The 17,733-nt window shown below is 37.5% G+C and overlaps 1 protein-coding gene across 2 annotated transcripts in view; it reads left to right on the top strand.

Annotated features, from left to right (window-relative positions):
• Positions 1–4,902: 4,902 nt before the first annotated feature.
• Positions 4,903–17,733, top strand: part of DTHD1 (death domain containing 1) — a 73,405-nt gene continuing 60,574 nt past the window's right edge. For both annotated transcript variants that reach the window (XM_003985470.4, XM_019829658.2), the window contains exons 1-4: positions 4,903–5,295; positions 7,765–8,380; positions 12,097–12,424; positions 15,189–15,368. In XM_003985470.4, coding sequence (XP_003985519.3) covers positions 5,025–5,295; positions 7,765–8,380; positions 12,097–12,424; positions 15,189–15,368 — 1,395 coding nt within the window. In that variant the 5' untranslated portion in view covers positions 4,903–5,024. The remainder of the gene's footprint in view (positions 5,296–7,764; positions 8,381–12,096; positions 12,425–15,188; positions 15,369–17,733) is intronic.

The following is a 17,733-nucleotide window of genomic DNA, read 5'->3' as shown; positions in this document are numbered from 1 at the left end:
TCAAACGACTGACTCACTTGTCTATTACTCCATTCTTTTTTTTTTTTTTTAATTTACATCCAAATTAGCATATAGTGCAATAATGATTTCAGGAGTAGATTCCTTAGTACCCCTTACCCATTTAGCCCATCCCCCTTCCCACAACCCCTCCAGTAACCCTTAGTTTGTTTTCCATATTTATGAGTCTCTTCTGTTTTGTCCCTCTCCCTGTTTTTATATTATTTTTGTTTCCCTTCCCTTGTGTTCATCTGTTTTGTCTCTTAAAGTCCTCATATGAGTGAAGTCATATGATTTATGTCTTTCTCTGACTAATTTCACTTAGCATAGTACCCTCCAGTTCCATCCACGTAGTTGCAGATGGAAAGATTTCATTCTTTTTGATTGCCGAGTAATACTCCATTGTGTGTGTGTGTGTGTGTGTGTGTGTGTGTGTGTGTGTGTGTATACCACATCTCATTTATCCATTCATCCATTGATGGACACTTGGGCTCTTTCCATACTTTGGCTATTGTTGATAGTGCTGCTATAAACATTGGGGTGCCTGTGTCCCTTCGAAACAGCACTCTTACTCCATTCTTAAAAGTGAGGCATTAGGAGAAACTTTCAGTAACTTCTTATGCCTTAGATGGGGTTTATGACAGACTGGGTCCTTCACTGTTGATGGGGCATGGGGTCAGGGATGGGGGGTGGGGAGGAGCACCAAAAGTTTCACTATTAATAGATTTTTCTCTTTGGATGTTCAGTTACTCTAGAGAGGAAACTTCTAATCTTCTGCCTGAGAGGTTATGCCTGCAGGCCCCTGTTCTTGGAACTGAGAAGAACGGTCATGGTCACGTGGGACCTCACTATTTAACATTGTCAGATTTCTCTTAACCCATGCCATCATAGCACTTGCTTCCAGTTCTTGGCGAGGTCCAGGACTCCTACCTTCCTGCTGCAGTTTCTTCATAGAGAAAGTCTCTAGCTTCTGCTGTGTGGGAGAGAGACTTATCTGGCTATTTGGAACAGAGGAAAGGATTTAGGAATCTACCTGCTCCCCAAACTGAGTTCCAGTAAAAACTGGCTTATGCTCCCCCCTTCACTCTCACTGTCAGAGGTACTAGATGTCTCTAATTCTTGGTACCTTCTGAGATTACATGGCATGAACTGGCCTATTTTCGCCCCTATACATGCTCTCTTTGCCTGTTAAGTCCTTTACTTAGTCCAGCTGCTTTTGATGTTCCCAAAGTTTGTTGACATATTTTGTCTGTCACAGTATCACCCATTCTCTCTGTCCTTTAGGGATTATACATTCTCTTACCCTCTTCAGTGGCATTTTGGGAGAAGCAGAGATAGAATATATATCTAGCCTACATTGTTTAACCAGGAGCCTAAGCTTCGAATTTTACTACTTATTCTCTAAATACTCTTAAAAATTGATAAGCACACTGGGAATTCTGTAACAAAGGATCGGGGGAAACAAAAACAAAACAACTACTTTTCCTTTTTCCTTCCACACGTCATTCAGTTGTATGAGCTTGTCCTAATCAGATAAAAGATGAACAAAAATTCAACAAGAGTTTTCAAATGGGGCAAATTTAGTCTGTGCTCACTGTACCCAAATCTCTGATGGAGCCAGCTACAGGCACTCAAAGAAAATAACAAAATCAGATAACAGGACTTGTAACAGTGACTCATAGTACCTTATGCCTATGTAACCCCTTTGCTTACATCTGACTTATCAACCCTGGCTCACTCTAATTTCCATGGAAAGTAGCATACTTTATCACACTTCAAACTATGTTGTCCTCACCTCCTGACTAGTATCAACAGGTTGTTCAGTCCATTGCAGAAGTTTCTTTCTCCTGTAGTACACAAGTGACCATCCACTTCACTTGAATTTCATCTCTACTCACTGTAATGCTTTTCATGTTAAGGAGAACTGTTGTTTTTCAACCATACAATGTTGCATAGGAATTGAAGGCTGCCTGCTAGTTGCTTTAATGTCAGTGGAAGCAAAGATTCTCAGCAAAGAAAGTAAAAGATAGTTTTAGTAGTGATAAGAGCTAGTAGCCACAGTGAAGATGCTAATCAAATGTTCAACCCACCAAGATAAATGTTAGGAGCTAGTGTCTGTGGATGTCACAAATCTTGATTGCAAATGTCAGTTCTTTCCATGGTTAGTGACTTCAATTAACTGGAAACAAGATGCAGGAACATGCAGATGCTTGTTTTAACAAGTAAATGTAGCAATGGCCAGTGGTAGGTCTGACTTTGCAAATATTACATGTACTTGGGAAGTCAGACAGAGAACAAGTTTGGACTTGAGGATAGCAAATGTCAATGAGGCTGAAGAGAAATGTTTTTGGGTGATGTTTTTAATCCCCCCTGCCCCGAGAAAGAAATTTACCACATATCTAGAAGGAAAAAAAAGTGTATTGGTGTATTGGTCCAATATTCAGCATTTCACTATCAGTTTTATTCAACAATTAAAACGTGCATAGTATAAATCTCCATTGATCTCTTCTACTTCCAGGGACTCATCCATCACCTATTTGCTGATGACATTCAAATATGCCAATATTATTCTTTGTTTTTAATTTATAGTACATTTCAAATAACTGTCCTAAGCTATCTCAAACTCAGCAAATCCAAAATTAATCAAATTATCTACTCATCCAGTCTAACGTTCTTCCTAAATTCCTTGGTTCATTGAATTGTTCTGTCATTCATTTACTCATCTCAACTAAAACGTTTTAGTCTCATGCTCTCTCCAAGCACAGTGATTCCACCAATGGCCAATAAATATTTCTTAAATCAATGAATGGATTTTCAATGCTTTTGATTCCTCTCCCTCTAATGACTTAGTGAGTTCTAGTCACTTGACTTCAACCCCCTTCTCAAGACATCTCCTTCCCTGCCTGTACGGTTGCTGCTCTAATATGGGCCCTCAAGCCTTCTGCCTCCTGGGTCTCTACCATCTAAACTGCAGCACAACTTTGGTCATATTTTTAACTTAGTTTAAAAATACTTAATTTCTCTCTTTTGCCTGCCAAACAAAATTCCAACTTCTTCTCCCGACTCTCCTCAGTTATTAGATCCTTCTTACATCACTTCCTCCGACTTGTTTTTGAATCTTCCTGTAAAGCCAGGCTTTCCCATGTTTGATTGCACTGGGTCATTTCGTGCCTCCATGCCTTTGATCATGTGATTATTTCCTACCCTAGAATGTTCCTTTTCTCTATCTTCTAGCCTGCTCAAATCCAGACCATCCTATAGCTCCTAATCCAAAACCTCCCAGGCCTCTAGATGGACTTACTTTTTTACTCCTCAAAGCTTGCATGACCTTTTTATGTACATGTCTGCTCTATCTCTCACAAAGTCCGAGTTGCATTTTCATAATCTGCTAGGTGTCAACCTCTCTCCCAAGTCCAAAAAGGCCCTCTTGCCTAGCCCTTAAGCCCAGCCCACAGAAAATGCTATAGAAAGTTTTCAGAATTGGCATTGACTGAAAGCCATTATACACACTATTACTGAGGATTACAAACATATTTCAGGAGTTAAAGGGAAAAAAAGTAAAGAAAAGAAAATTGAAGCAGAAAGTGTTTAGTATTGAGAAGATGGTGAAAAATATTAAAACAAAGTGGCCCATGATGTATGAACTAATATCTCAAAAAGAAATCACCTGTTCAGTGAACCGAGGTTCACAGAGGCCCTCCTCTCACGGCCACCCTGCCACCATGCTTCATGCCGTTCCCTTTCTTTTCCTGAAGACCCCTCAAACCACAGGCAGCGTGGGCATTAATGAGGCCTGTGGTTCATTCTTTATTCTTTATTCACTGGGTTTTCTTTCCCTATCTTGTCATCCAGGCATCATGAGTGTGGCTCTAAGAATCGCAGTGTCAAATGAGAAAATGTGATGGCTTGGGGAGAAGCAGTCTGGTCCTCCCTTTGGAAAGCTTTCACTTCATCCCAGTATCTCTGAAAGAATATGAATCTGGAATTCACTGCCCTCTCCAGGTGCTATGTTCTCTCTAATCAGGGGAGGGGGATTGGAGAGGAGGAAGCGGGGGGAGGGGGGATTCCTTGGCACCCCCCCCAAGGTTCTCTTGTATCAAGTCCTGTATTGCAATGGCCTCATATATAATGTGCTACCTGAAACATCAGTAGTGGTGAGAAACTGTTGTATGTGAATTTTAATTATACATGGTGAAGAGCCCTTGCTAGTTCAGAGAGAGCCACTCTTCACGTTTGCTTTATTTTAGTGAAGGGGCATTTTATCTAATTAGAGAGAAATTATCACAGAGGAAAGTGGCCAGGCACCTGTCTCAATCCCACTGCAGGCTTGCTGTATAAAAAGGTACTAATTTGACTTACCTAACCAATGGTAATAGATGTACTCTAGCAGAGGATTCTGTTTTTAAAGCTCTTTATTATAAAAGAATTATAAATATATGCTAATTAGAGAAAATCGTACAGACCCTCCCTGTAACCACATCCAGCTTCAACAATTAAGTAGCAGCCCATCTTAACTCATCTCAACACCACTCCGACACTTCCTGATTGTTTTGCAACAATTCAAACATCATATTATTTCATTCATAAATATTTTTAATTATCACATAGGAATCTTATTGACAATACTGTTAAACAGTTAACCTTTGATTAATAAAGTTCTCATCCCACCATAGAATCTATATTTTGTTGCCTCAAAACTTGAAAGGCACATAGGGCTTCTCATATACATATTGAATGTGTAAAACTTCCATGGAGAGTGGGATTGTGTGAGCTAGCTCTATCCCTGTGATTAATCTACTCTGTACACAATGGCACCCAGGGTGTGGGAACGCCCCTCCTTTGGTCACCTAGTAACTTTTCACTGGTCAACAAGAAGCTGAATAAACTATTATGTTGCGAGAAAGTGCTTGGCTAGCTGACTTGGATCATCTCCTAGATTTTATGAGAAGTTCCATTGCCAAGTTTGAATTCGCTAAACCTTCAAGGCTTTGCTGGCAGAAAAGAAGCGTTCCACTCTTGGAGCATAAATGGATTCAGAAGACATGGGCTCAGGTAAACTAGGCCAAATATTGAAGCAGATTTGGAGACAAAATCTGATGCTAAAACAGGCCCTCCTGGGAGATAGCCATTGTGAAGGGGCTGGCGGGGCCACTTGGATAGCCACAGTGGTCTTTCTGGGGCAAGAGCTCAGTGGGGCCCTTCACCAACTCTTGGAGCACACTGCAGGGACTCTGCGCTCTACCTGCCAGCAGCTGTATGTATTGCTTGACAAGGAGAATCAGTGTATCTGGAAACAAGGCAAGTATTTCTTTTTATTCTTTCTCTAAGAAACGTTGATTGAGTAGTCACTTTAAGAGGCACGAAGGAGCATGCGAAGAAGGCTAAGATAGAGTCTTGTCCATAAGGGACTATTCAGGGAAATAAGGTAAGACAAATGCACAATAGTGCAAGAGATATCAAAACTAGTTCCATTCGAGAAATAGAAAGAAAGTACATTAAGAGTTCAGAAGCAAGAATGATTCCATTTTTAGAATGGGAAATTGGGAATTTTGCTAGATCAAATGTTGTATTTTAAGCTGAAGCTTAAGTGGGGTGCCTGGGTGGCTCAGTCGGTTGAGCGACTGACTTCGGCTCAGGTCATGATATCACAGTTTGTGAGTTCGAGCCCCGCGTCGGGCTCTGTGCTGGCAGCTCAGAGCCTGAAGCCTGATTCAGATTCTGTGTCTCCTTCTCTCTCTGTCCCTCCCCCACTCATGCTCTGTCTCTCTCTGTCTCAGAAATAAACATTAAAAACATCTTTTTTAAAAAATAAATAAGCTGAATCTTAAGGAATGAATTGGATTCATGCAGCTGGAAATTAGGAATCTTGAAAAAGCATCCCAGGCAAGGGTATTATTAGCAGGATCCACAATTAAGAGTAGGAAAATTGGCGTACCTGGGTAGCTCAGTTGGTTAAGCAACCAACTTCGGCTCAGGTCATGATCTCATGGTCTGAAGGTTGAGCCCCATGTCGGGCTCTGTGCTGACAGCTCAGAGTGTGGAGCCTATTTTGGATTCTGTGTCTCCCTCTCTCTCTGTCCCTCCCCCACTCATGTGCGCGCTCTCTCTCTCTCTCTCTCTCTCTCTCAAAAATAAACAGTAAGAAAAAATAATTTTAAGCAGAAAAATATTCCTGTTTTGAGACAGAACAAGCAGTTTTTCTATATTGGAATATGATGAAGTTCTATTTGTAGAATTATTTGAGCATGAATCCATTAATTATAAAAACAGTAGAAAGACTGGGGTGGGCTGGGCTATAGAATTGGACACTCCCTTACACACACACTGAGAGGGGAGCAGGTTCTTGGGAATAGTCCCAATTATGGGTGCTGAGAAGTATGACAGGAAGAATATTGTATCTGATGAATATGATCTCAGACAACAGTTACTCTAGATAAGAACATGGGTGGTATCATGAAATCGAACTCTAAATAATATAGTGTCAAGGTAAGTGGGCAGGTCTCATCAATCAGGCATCCAGGGAAGATAATGTTAAGAAATTATCTAGAAGGCAGATGGTAGGCATTGGGGAAATCTGCCCAGAGGCAGCATGATCCAGACAATGGCAGCTGGAGCTCATACCTAGGACTCTAGTCTCTGGAGCGAGTTGAATATGGTCTTAGGCAACATATCAAGACAAAAGCTTATTCATGGAAAATGATAAGTTCACAGCTACCAGAATAGGAGATCAAAATAAAGGTGGTCTTGGGTACAAGACAAAAACACAAGTTGTGAGAATTGGAGCCCAAAGATAAACCTAGACTTGTAAAAGGATGATTTAATGATGATTCTTAAAATACTGGCCTATGTACGGGGCCCTAAATTACACATTCCTTAGTTCAGAATTGAATTCTAAAGATTGGAGAATTGCTAAGCCTGCAAGAAGTGATCAAATGACCTGAGCTATGAGCTATGACCTCAGAGGAGGGATGAACAAAGAAGAGAATGGTAGGACATGGGGATGGAGTAAAAGGTTATTTCAAATAAGATCACGAGGATCTTCACTAGCGTGAAGAGGTTTGACTTGGTTTAGTAGTCCTTGAGTAGCTAATGCAGGTTCTAATCAGAGAATCAGAAGCTGTACAATTAAAGCTATTCTTTGGAAGGCTGATTAGAAAACTGTAAATGATCACAAGCTCAGCAGGAAGAATAGTATAAACTTAATTTAATTCTCATAGCAGCCAGAAAAGTACCTAAAAAAGTATAGTTTCTACACCAGTAAAAATAATGTAGCTATGGTATGCCTGCTACTCAAGTCTCCTCTGAAGTGTTTTGCTGAATTTCAGGGAAATACTTTAAGTGGATCACTGATAAACAATATAGTACCTTAAAAGGAGAAGGAACAAGTCTCAAAGTCATACTAAATCATCAAGGAATGATTGAGGGAAACGTTGAGTTCAGTTGAATAGTTTTGTGGCTGTGTAGGGGAGATCATGGTATCCGCCTGCAAATATTCAAAGTATTTTCATGTGCAGAAGGTATTAGACTTACTCTCTGCCTCTACAGTAAAAAACAATTTGTCCCCAATTCCTAGACATGTTAAAAGAATGACAGTTGTACAAATGACTTCTCCTTCAGGAGGGAGATGGGCTTAAATGACTGGTAAGGGTCTTGGTAGGCTTGTAAGGTTATCTTGCCATACCTCAGTGGAGAAATATAATTTGTTTCAGCTTTGTATTTTATTCTTTTTATGTATCTGTGTGTGTGTGTGTGTGTGTGTGTGTGTAGAAATGACTACTTTCATAGACTGCCTCATGAAAATAAATGAATATTTGGGGAGCACTGCTACACTTCTAAAGAAAGAAGAAAAGGAGATGTGTAATTTATGTGGCATGCATGATGAATGTACCCCACTGCAGACAATGTCCACCATTCACGATATCAAAGAAACAGACATTGCTGCAAGAGGGGAACAGAATGTCATAGAAACAGCTACTGTTTCTTCCACAAATGGAGAGCAAAGTCATTATACGAACCAGGTCCAGTTAAAAAGAAATAAAGCACATATGAATTCAGACTTAGTGGAAAAAGAAGACAATACATCATTGAATGAAGATATAACAGAGCAAGAGGAAACAGAGAACAAAATGTTCCCAGATAATGTAGAAAATGAAGATGATAAACAAACAGAACACATGACTGTTGAGAACGTAAATGGCAACAGGGAAGAGACGCATGACATAATCCAGGCAACAGAAAGAGAAATACAAGAGACCTCAGAGAACCAAAGAGAAGAGATTACCACATCCTCAATAACATGTGATATCTCCAGCAGATATCTGAATAGTCTCCTTTCCAATGATTCAGAGAGTCTAAAGCAAAAGAATAACATAATGGAAAAGGAGTAAGTAAATGTAATGTGAGTGGTGCTTATACAATGCCTACTGATATGTGTGTTTCTATAGTGATTATACGTAGTATTTATACATGACTAGAATTTTACATTTCCCTTTCAGATCATCCCCCAAAAATATTACAAATCAATAATTCAGCTTAAATTACTCTTAGCAAAATTTATATGGCAGCTATTACTAATTTTTTTTTATAGTTTTAGGCAACAAACACTCAATGTTTCTCTAGAGGGAGAGGAACTGACTATATATGGAAGCAGTTTAAATGAGCAATTGTCCAGAACCTGAATGGTATTCTAAATCACTTCTCTTTCCATTATAATAAAAAGAAACTAGGAGATTACAGAGTTCATATACCAGAAACGCATTTTCTAGCCTCAGATTTGTTTTAGTTATATCCTCAAATAAATCCTCACATTTATTTTATTTATGAATTATCATAAATTCTTAACCTGTATCTGTAGTCTCTAGGGGACATGGGTAAGCTTTAAGCAGTTTTTAAAACTAAATGTGTATTTTCATACCTATTTTATCTTTGAAGATGGTTCAAAACTTTTACCAGATTCCCAAAGAGCCCATGACATGTGAAAGAATAAAAGTGGAAATTGACTGATATACTTCAGGAATTATCTCCCCTATACAAGGGAATAATAATCCCTATTTGTCCAAATAAAAAAATATTCACAAGCCATAGTTTTCTAGCAAATATCACATCCTTGGAAGGCAATGGAGAAGAATGAAAACAATCATTGCTTTGGGAATCAGAAAGACTTAACATTTTATATCCTGTTTTATTACATAATAGTTCTGTGACCCTGGGCAGCTTGCTTCATCTCTTAGCCCTATTTTCTGCTTTGTAGAAATTGTATATACTTGCTGGGATTATTTGGTAAGGTCAAATGGGAAAATCACGTAAAGGGCCTAGCACCGCATCGCTTTGTAGCTTCTCACGCTGGCCTTCATGTTAGTATATGATTGATTTCACTCTCAACAACCCCCACTTTCTCTACCTCCCACATACTTCCAAACTTCATTTAACCTCTCTCTGCCATGACGTGTGGTGTTGTTTTCAGGTGTACGATACCGTTTCCAGGACAGCACCACAACTGAGTCAACGACCTCAAGAAACTCATTTTGCTACTTTGACCTTACCCATCTCATCAGTAAAATGAACAGGTTGAGTTAGGTTAGCAGTGAGGTCCCTACATGGCTGAGAATCTAATGAATTTTGTAAATGTCATAGGAGTGCATTCAATGCATGAAAGACCCCCATAGTTTCAAAGAACTACTGCCCCTGCAAAACAACTATTAAGTTAGTTAATATGTAGTTACCCACTTTACTGGAGAAAAATATTAACACTTCATATTCTTATATTCAGAAATGACTCAAAGCATCAACTAATGAGTCACTGCTGAACCACTCCCTCTACCACCTCCCTAGGTGTTCCCTGGTTAGTGATTTCCTCTTCATAGCATCCAAACCAGTTGTGCTTGGCTTGCATATTTATAAAGATGATGACTCCTTTAAATCCCTCAGGCTAGAACACCATCAGATCACTTAAAATATGCATGTCATGAACAAAATCTTGCTGGGAATCTGTTGTGATTCCTTGCTGGATAGTTTTCTGTAAGAAACCTCTCTCTTCTACTGTTGTCCTAGTATGTATAGACTCAAAGGGAAACAAGACTAAAATAAACCAATCTGATTATTTTAGCTGCTGGACTAGATCTATTTGATTAAGCTTAGAGGAAATGGAAGCATTTATAGGTCTCTTCACTCATTTCATCTGTCTTTTAGAAGAGTGTATGCAGATCATTTCCAGGGCACAGAAGAGAATCATTTTTGAAGTTATACAAGGCTGAGTCACTGTATTCTCTATTACACAATTCCAAAATTGTCTCTCATTTTCTGAAGTACCATTATTACTGTCATCAGAGAATATAAAAACAGACCAATGTACTGGGTAATTTTCTTTCTAAATTTACAGGTTCCGAAGTATCAATATAAATGACCCTCCCTACAATTTCAACATGTTTTGTTTTGTTTTGTTTTTTGTTTTTGATATCTATGTTAAAGGGCACTATTAAATCCAATCTACTAATAATTGAAAAATGGTTAAAACCTTATTATTCTAGAGCTGGGTATGAATGCTACATTTTATACTGATCGTCTTATATATTTTCGCATTGCCAACATTTCAGTCATTTCACTGATGAGAAATGTGAAGTAACCAGAAGAGGAGAAACTACAGCTGGTAATTTTAATGTAGAGATCTAACATTTACCGAGCACATATTTTATGCTAACCCCTTATTATGAGAAGTTTAAATATTTTATCTCATTCCATGTTCACACCATTGTGAATTAGGCATTAGTTTCAGTTTGTAATGGACAAAGAAGCCAGTGCTTTGGAGTGATTTGAGAATATTACGTTAGAACATGCGGGCATTTGTACTAAAGACAGATGGATTCTTGTATGGATTCCTTACCTGTGAAAGGTGATGACAGTAGTACCTGCCTGACACCCTAGTGTAAGGATTAAATGAAACAACGTGGGGACCCCTGGCTGGCTCAGCAGGTAAAACATGCAACTCTTGATCTCAGGGCTGTGAGTTCAAGCCCCATGTTGAGTGTAAATATTATTGAAAAATAATAAAATCTTGAAATAAAAAAAAAGAAACAATATGTAGCCTAAAATCTGGTCCATAGAGAGAGCTGACATATTAGCTATTTTAATAATTATTATTGGTATTTGGGGCACCTGAGTGGCTCAGTTGGTTAAGCATCAGACTCTTGGTTTTGACTCAGCCCTCATCTCAGTTTCTGGGTTCAAGCACCATAGCCATATCTGTGCTGTCAATGCAGAACCCACTTGGGATTCTTTCTCTGTCTCTCCCTCTGGCCCTCAAAATAAATAAACGTTTAAAAAAATAATTATTGATATTTAAGGTCAAGCAAATAGTAAGGGACTGACCGATCTCAAATCTGAATTTAAATGTTTAAGACTCTAAAATCTTTGGCAAAAGTGATAGTTATAATAAGCAAGAGTATAACAAACGGTCAGAATAAGTGTTTGTATTGATTCTTTGAGGATTATAAATATTCTGCTTCTAATTACCTTGATTAATCATAAATTCACAGTATTTTTGTACCTTTCTCAGTGTTTTGCAAAAACATAATAAACATCATCATTTGATGTAATGTGTTTGGATAATTCCAATACCAGATATGTATTATATATATATATATATATTTGTCTCCTTCCCTTAAATTTAGTAAATGATTCAGGTATAAGCTCTTGGTTTATCAAAAAGCATTAGCAGTCTTCAGATTCATTTTGTAAAGTGAACAAAACTGAAAAATCAACCACCTAAATAATAGTGGTAGTGTCAATAGTAACAATAGCTAATATATATAATATACAATACCAACTATGTCAGGCATAGCTTTCTAGTTACTTAACATACGCTAGTTTATTTAATTCTCACAGCCTTCTTATGAGACAGTCTGTGAGAATAAACTGAGTTGACTTGTCTTACAGTTGAATAAACTGAGGCACAGAGAGGTGGAGTATCTTGCCAAAGGTTACAGAGTTACTAAGTGGAAGAATTGGGATCCACACCAAAACAACGTGGCTCTCGAGCTTGTGCTCTTATGCATTTAGCTACACAGTACACAAACTAAATAATTGCCTTTTTTTTCCCTGCAGGTATTTTGATATACTGAGTGATACCAGCCCCCAAGTGTCTTGTTATATTACAGCACCATCAAATGTTCTCCAGCATCTAGAATGTCGGATTATTAATAGCATGAGTTCTTTAGTAGTGAGTGATAATGAAGAGTTGGTCAGTAATGTCATCACTGTTGAGTGCTCAGATATGGAAAAGGAAATTCCATTTCCAATATGCATTGCAATTCCATTTACTGCACGTTACAGGGGAAATTACAGAGACATCATGGTGAAAGTGTCTGATGTAAACCTTGGATCAAGTTACCTAACTCCAAATTCACTGGAAGGAATGAGAAGAAGTTACAAGGTTGGTAAACCATTGGCTATATCTACGTTTGCTGTTTGACTCCTCTACTAAATATTAGTCAGGCTACCAGATTGTGTATAGATATAGATAGATTGTGTAATAAGTCTGATTAGGTTAACACCAGTGAATTCACAATTTTTATTTATTTTTTGCTATCTATAAAGATCAAAGAGCAGAAGTTATTGACCAAACTTAGGAATGAAGAACTTGTGTCTAGGACCCAGCAAATGTATTTTCACCTGGAAAACAAAACCAAAATCATGGCTTACTCAGCTTCCTGCCCTAGACTAGCATTAGACTAACATTTCTAATGTGACGGACCTCTGTCTAAATTTAAGAAGATTGGTATCCCCAGATAATACTAGTTTTATTTTTATCATTCAAGAGTTGGGAAAATATGTTTAAAAAAAATGAACAATTGTGTGTGTGTGCGCGCGCGTGCCTGGCGATAGTTATTAAGTCTATAAATTGTGTTTTGTTTATACACAGAAGACAGTATATGTGGTAGTTAGGATGTGGGTTGTGGAGGAAGACTGGATGGGTTTGCAGAAGGGGTCCTATACTTTCTTGCTGTGTTAGCGTGGGTAAATTATGTAACCTTGCCAAGACTCTATTTCTTTATCTGAAAATGAACACAATAATAGTGTCTACCTGATAGGGTCATAGGGGTCAAATGAGTAAATGCACTTAAGATAAAAGTAGCCTATAAACATGTGTTAGGAGTTAATAAATTAGACTTTATTGTAATAACTCTGAACTTCTCTACTGTCACAAATTCTTGTTTTGAAGACAGAATATAACAATTGTTAAATTAGCGTAAAGTTGACGGGAACTAAGGTTAAAGATTTTTCTGTGGGCCACCGAATTTACCATTAAAAAAAATATTTTTCTTCTTAGCTTTAAGTAAGTCATCATTATTTGAAGATGAGGGCAAGGAATCAACGTTTAAAATTCCACAAAACAAGAAATTCTTTATAATACATCTCTTCTTTTTCTGATTTGGGACTTTTCTGAGTTACAAACAAGGTTATACAGTAGAATATTAAAGCTAAGCTTGTTCTAATTATTTATTCCAATTCATGTCCCTGATACATTTTATATTTAGTCTAGGAAGACTGCATGTATAATAGTCTGATCAGCATTGCCCTTGATTGTGGCTTTTTCATCTTGACCAGTCTACGTGACTGACATAAAAGCAAAAACTGTTGATAGTACATGTGACTTTCACAAAATGGGCAGGCAAGATGTTTAGTAAATGGATAATCAAAGCAAAAAGGAAAACAAAATAAGAGGTCCGTCCTCTCCTAAAAATACAAAAGCATATGCTTTTTATAATTTTCCAAGGGTAGTTATCCTCATTCTTAGCTCAAAAATTTTAAACTCTGGAGTCCTTCCAAAATTTTATGTGGTTCATCCAACATTTAAGAATGCTAATTCTAGAGTCAGATAAACAAACCATCATCAGACTTCTGTTCGTGGCAACTCCCATGCTTAAAAACACTTCTGGTTCCCAGCATCTGCCAAATGTGCAGAAAATGCACAGCCACCACCACCAGCTCTGGGAAGACTTTTCTTTCTTACTTCTCACCATTTTCCCTTCAGCCAATGAAGACCATTCATCTCGCCCTGAAGTTTCCCGATGACGGTTTCGTGACGTGATATTGTGAAATGTCTTCCTCAGTTTTTAAACGATAGATTATTTTCCGTTGTGAGTGTCCCTGAAATGTTTGCTTATGTGTGTGTGTCTGCATATTATCCACTCCTGCTGGGGTGGAGCCGGACTGGGGGGACACATGAATAGACCAAATTACCAATAGACCAATAGAGCCTTCCTCCACATTTTAAGCTTTGGTGGTTACACGAATAGATCATTTTGCTTTCCTTCATGTGCTCAGTTCCCTTTTGTATGATAAAAAAAGCTTCAATATGTGACTGCATATATGCATTACAAATGTAAATGTCAGTATATAAAAAATAAACACAAATGTCTCTTTCCAGTTTTTTTTTTTTTGTTCCCACTGCATGAAGGGGAAGAATAGAAAAAATGACTTTGCTAAGAGATTGTGAGCTGTCAGAAAGAAGAATTTGCTGACGGTACAGGTGCTTTAGTGTTTGCATAAACTACCCAAATAATGAAATTTGGAATTTCCTAAAACAGTGTTGAATTTTCTGGATAAAGGCCAATATCTATTAATTTTTTTAAGTCTATTTCTTTATTTTGAGAGAGAGAGAGAGAGAGAGAGAGAGAATACCAAGCAGGCTCTGGGCTGTCAGCACAGAGCCCAGTGGGGGGCTCAAACTCACGAACCATGAAATAACGTGAGTTGAAACCAAGAGTTGGATGCTTAACCAAATGAGCCAACCAGGTGCCCCTAAAGGCCAATATTTAAAGTTTATTCTGGTAAAGGAACATAGGATTCCAAAAATAGTTAATATTTATGAAAACACTAAATGGGACTGTTCATTCACTATACATCTTGGGAGGGATTTAATTTAAATTTAAAAATATATTTATTTCTCTCTTTTCTATCACGTAGTCCAAATTTGAGAAACTAATATCGACTTCCACCTCATCTCATGAAATGACCAACCCTTTGGTGTTAATGAAATCTTTCTCAATTGTGAGAGATTACAGGGACAGCAGATAGACTCTTTTTCTTTTTTCTTCCCCCTTTTTTTTTTTTCCCCCGCAGCAGAGTATGTACAGCAGATACTCCCTGAACAGTGCCGCATTAATGTCCTTTCATGTCCTCAATCCATACAGGGGACCTGTGCTGAAGTCAAAGTGTACAAGTTGGGTATCTTTTCTGTTGTGTCTTGTTTAAAGAAAGAGTCCTTCACAGTAACAAAGAAAGGCCATACTCTTAAGCCAAGCATGGATTCCCGAGTGTCCTTAAATTACCCTCCAGGAGTTTTTGGCTCATCAGTACTGGTACAATTAAAGGTAAATGCTAAAAGCTGGTAAGTTTCTTCTCATAGATTTTATGGGTCATCAAACATAGTCCCAAAAGGATAAAGAAGATACCACTATTTAATATAACAGTAAATGAATTCTTCTCTTATACTTTTCTTTTTTATCCTTTTTGTCTTTTATTTAAATTTTATTTATTAATTTATTTCAATAATAGAATTTAGTGATTCATCACTTAAATATAACACCCAGGGCTCATCCTAACAAATGCCCTCCTTAATGCCCATTACCCATTTATCCCATTGTCCTACTCAATACCCCTCCAGCAACCTTCAATTTGTTCTCTATATTTAAGAGTCTCTTATGGTTTTCCTCCCTCTTTTTATCTTACTTTTTCTTCCCTTCCCCTATGCTCATCTGTTTTGTTTATTAAATTCCACATGGTGAAATCATATATTTATCTTTCTCTGACTGACTTATGTTGCTTAGCATAATACACTCTAGTTCCATTCATGCTGTTGTAAATGGCAATATTTCATTCTTTTTGTTTGCCAAGTAATATTCACATATATATATACATATATACACATATACACATATACATATATATATATATATATATATATATATATATATATGAATGTGCCCCTTCAAATCAGCATTTTTGTATCCTTTGGATAAATACCTACTAGTTTAAGTGCTGGGTTATAGGGTAGTTCTATTTTCAATTTTTGGGGGAAACTCTATACTGTTTTCCAGAGTGGCTGCACCAGTTTGCATTCCCACCATCAGTGCAAAAGTTTTCCCCTTTCTCCACATCCTAGTCAACATCTGTTGTTGCCTGAGTTGTTAATTTTAGCCATTCTGACAGGTGTGAGGTGGCATCGCATTGTGGTTTTGGTTTGTATTTCCCTGATATTGAGTGATGTTGAGCATCTTTTCATGTGTTTATTAGTCATTTGTATGTCTTCTTTCAAAAATTGTCTGTTCATGTTTTTGCCCATTTCTTCACTGGATTATTTATTTTTTGGGGTGTTGAGTTTGATAAGTTCTCTATAGATTTTGGATAGTAACCCTTTATCTGATATGTCATTTGCAAATATCTTCTCCCATTCTGTCAGTTGCCTTTTAGTTTTGTAGATTGTTTTCTTTGCTGTGCAGAAGCTTTTTATTTTGATGAGGCCCCAATAGTTTATTTTTGCTTCTAGTTTCCCTTGCCTCTGGAGACATGTCTACTAAGAAGTTGCTGTGGCTGAGGTTGTTGCCTGTTTTCTCCTGCAGGATTTTGATGGCTTCCTGTGTTACATTTAGCTCTTTCATCCATTTTGAGTTTATTTTTGTGTATGGTGTAAGAAAGTAGTCCAGGTTTTTTTTTTTTTTTAATGTTTGTTTGTTTGTTTATTGAGAGAGAAAGAGCGTGAAAGGGATAGGGCAGAGAGAGAGGGAGATACAGAATCTCATGCAGGCTTCATGTTCAGCACAGAGCCCAATGTAGGGCTTCAACTCACGAACTGTGAGATCATGACCTGAGCCAAAAGGAAGAGCTGGACGCTTAACCGACTGAGCCACCCAGGTGCTCTTCTTATATTTTTAATGACCTAACATACAGTGTTATCAGTGGTAAAGTGAGGATTTGGAGCATAATGAATCTCATTCCAAAGTACATCCCTGCTTTATTTGAAAGCTTTCTTAGCTGTGTGTGTGTGTGTGTGTGTGTGTGTGTGTGTGTCTTGATATTTATTAACAAAAACATATGTTGAGTATCTATGATAGAATTGATGCCAGAATTTGGGACATTCATATGATTCAAAATTTGCATCTGAGAGGATGGCAAAAAAAGAGGCTAACCAAGTTAAATATTTATGATTATGAATATTTGGTTATATTTAATTATAAAACATCCCTTTTCAGGAATGAGGATTTAATATATACAAACACCATTTGCAAAGTATACACAAGATATGATAGAGCATCAGTGCACATTTTAGAAGACACACTTTCTCAATATTTTCTGTCCTTCCAGTCTAAACTCTCCCCTCATGTTCTCCTGTTTCTCTCAGTTATTGTAAGTGGTTCACAAAGAAGAAAAATTAGGGGAAAAACCCATATTATGAACTATGTATTCATAAGTATTTTCCATAAACTTTGAAATTTTAGAATTATGCTAGCTATTTTTATTAGCCACTCTTGTGTGAGAGGAAACAAATATAGTCTTCTTTTTCTAGTTTCTAGTTTCTTGTTGATCTAACAACAGTTCTAATTAGAAATTACGTAAAATGTCTATTTTGTTTTCTAGGTCATTTTGTTGCCTACAATGAGTATTTCTCAGTTATTTATAACATTGGACAAGGAATCTAAATTCAGAAAGACTTTGTAAAAGGCGGGCCAAATGCTGTGT

The sequence above is a fragment of the Felis catus genome, chromosome B1 (assembly GCF_018350175.1).
Source record: "Felis catus isolate Fca126 chromosome B1, F.catus_Fca126_mat1.0, whole genome shotgun sequence".
In the NCBI taxonomy this organism is placed as follows: Eukaryota; Metazoa; Chordata; class Mammalia; order Carnivora; family Felidae; genus Felis; species Felis catus.
The sequence above is the reverse complement of the archived record's forward strand: the minus strand, read 5'-3'. Positions and strand labels throughout refer to the sequence as shown.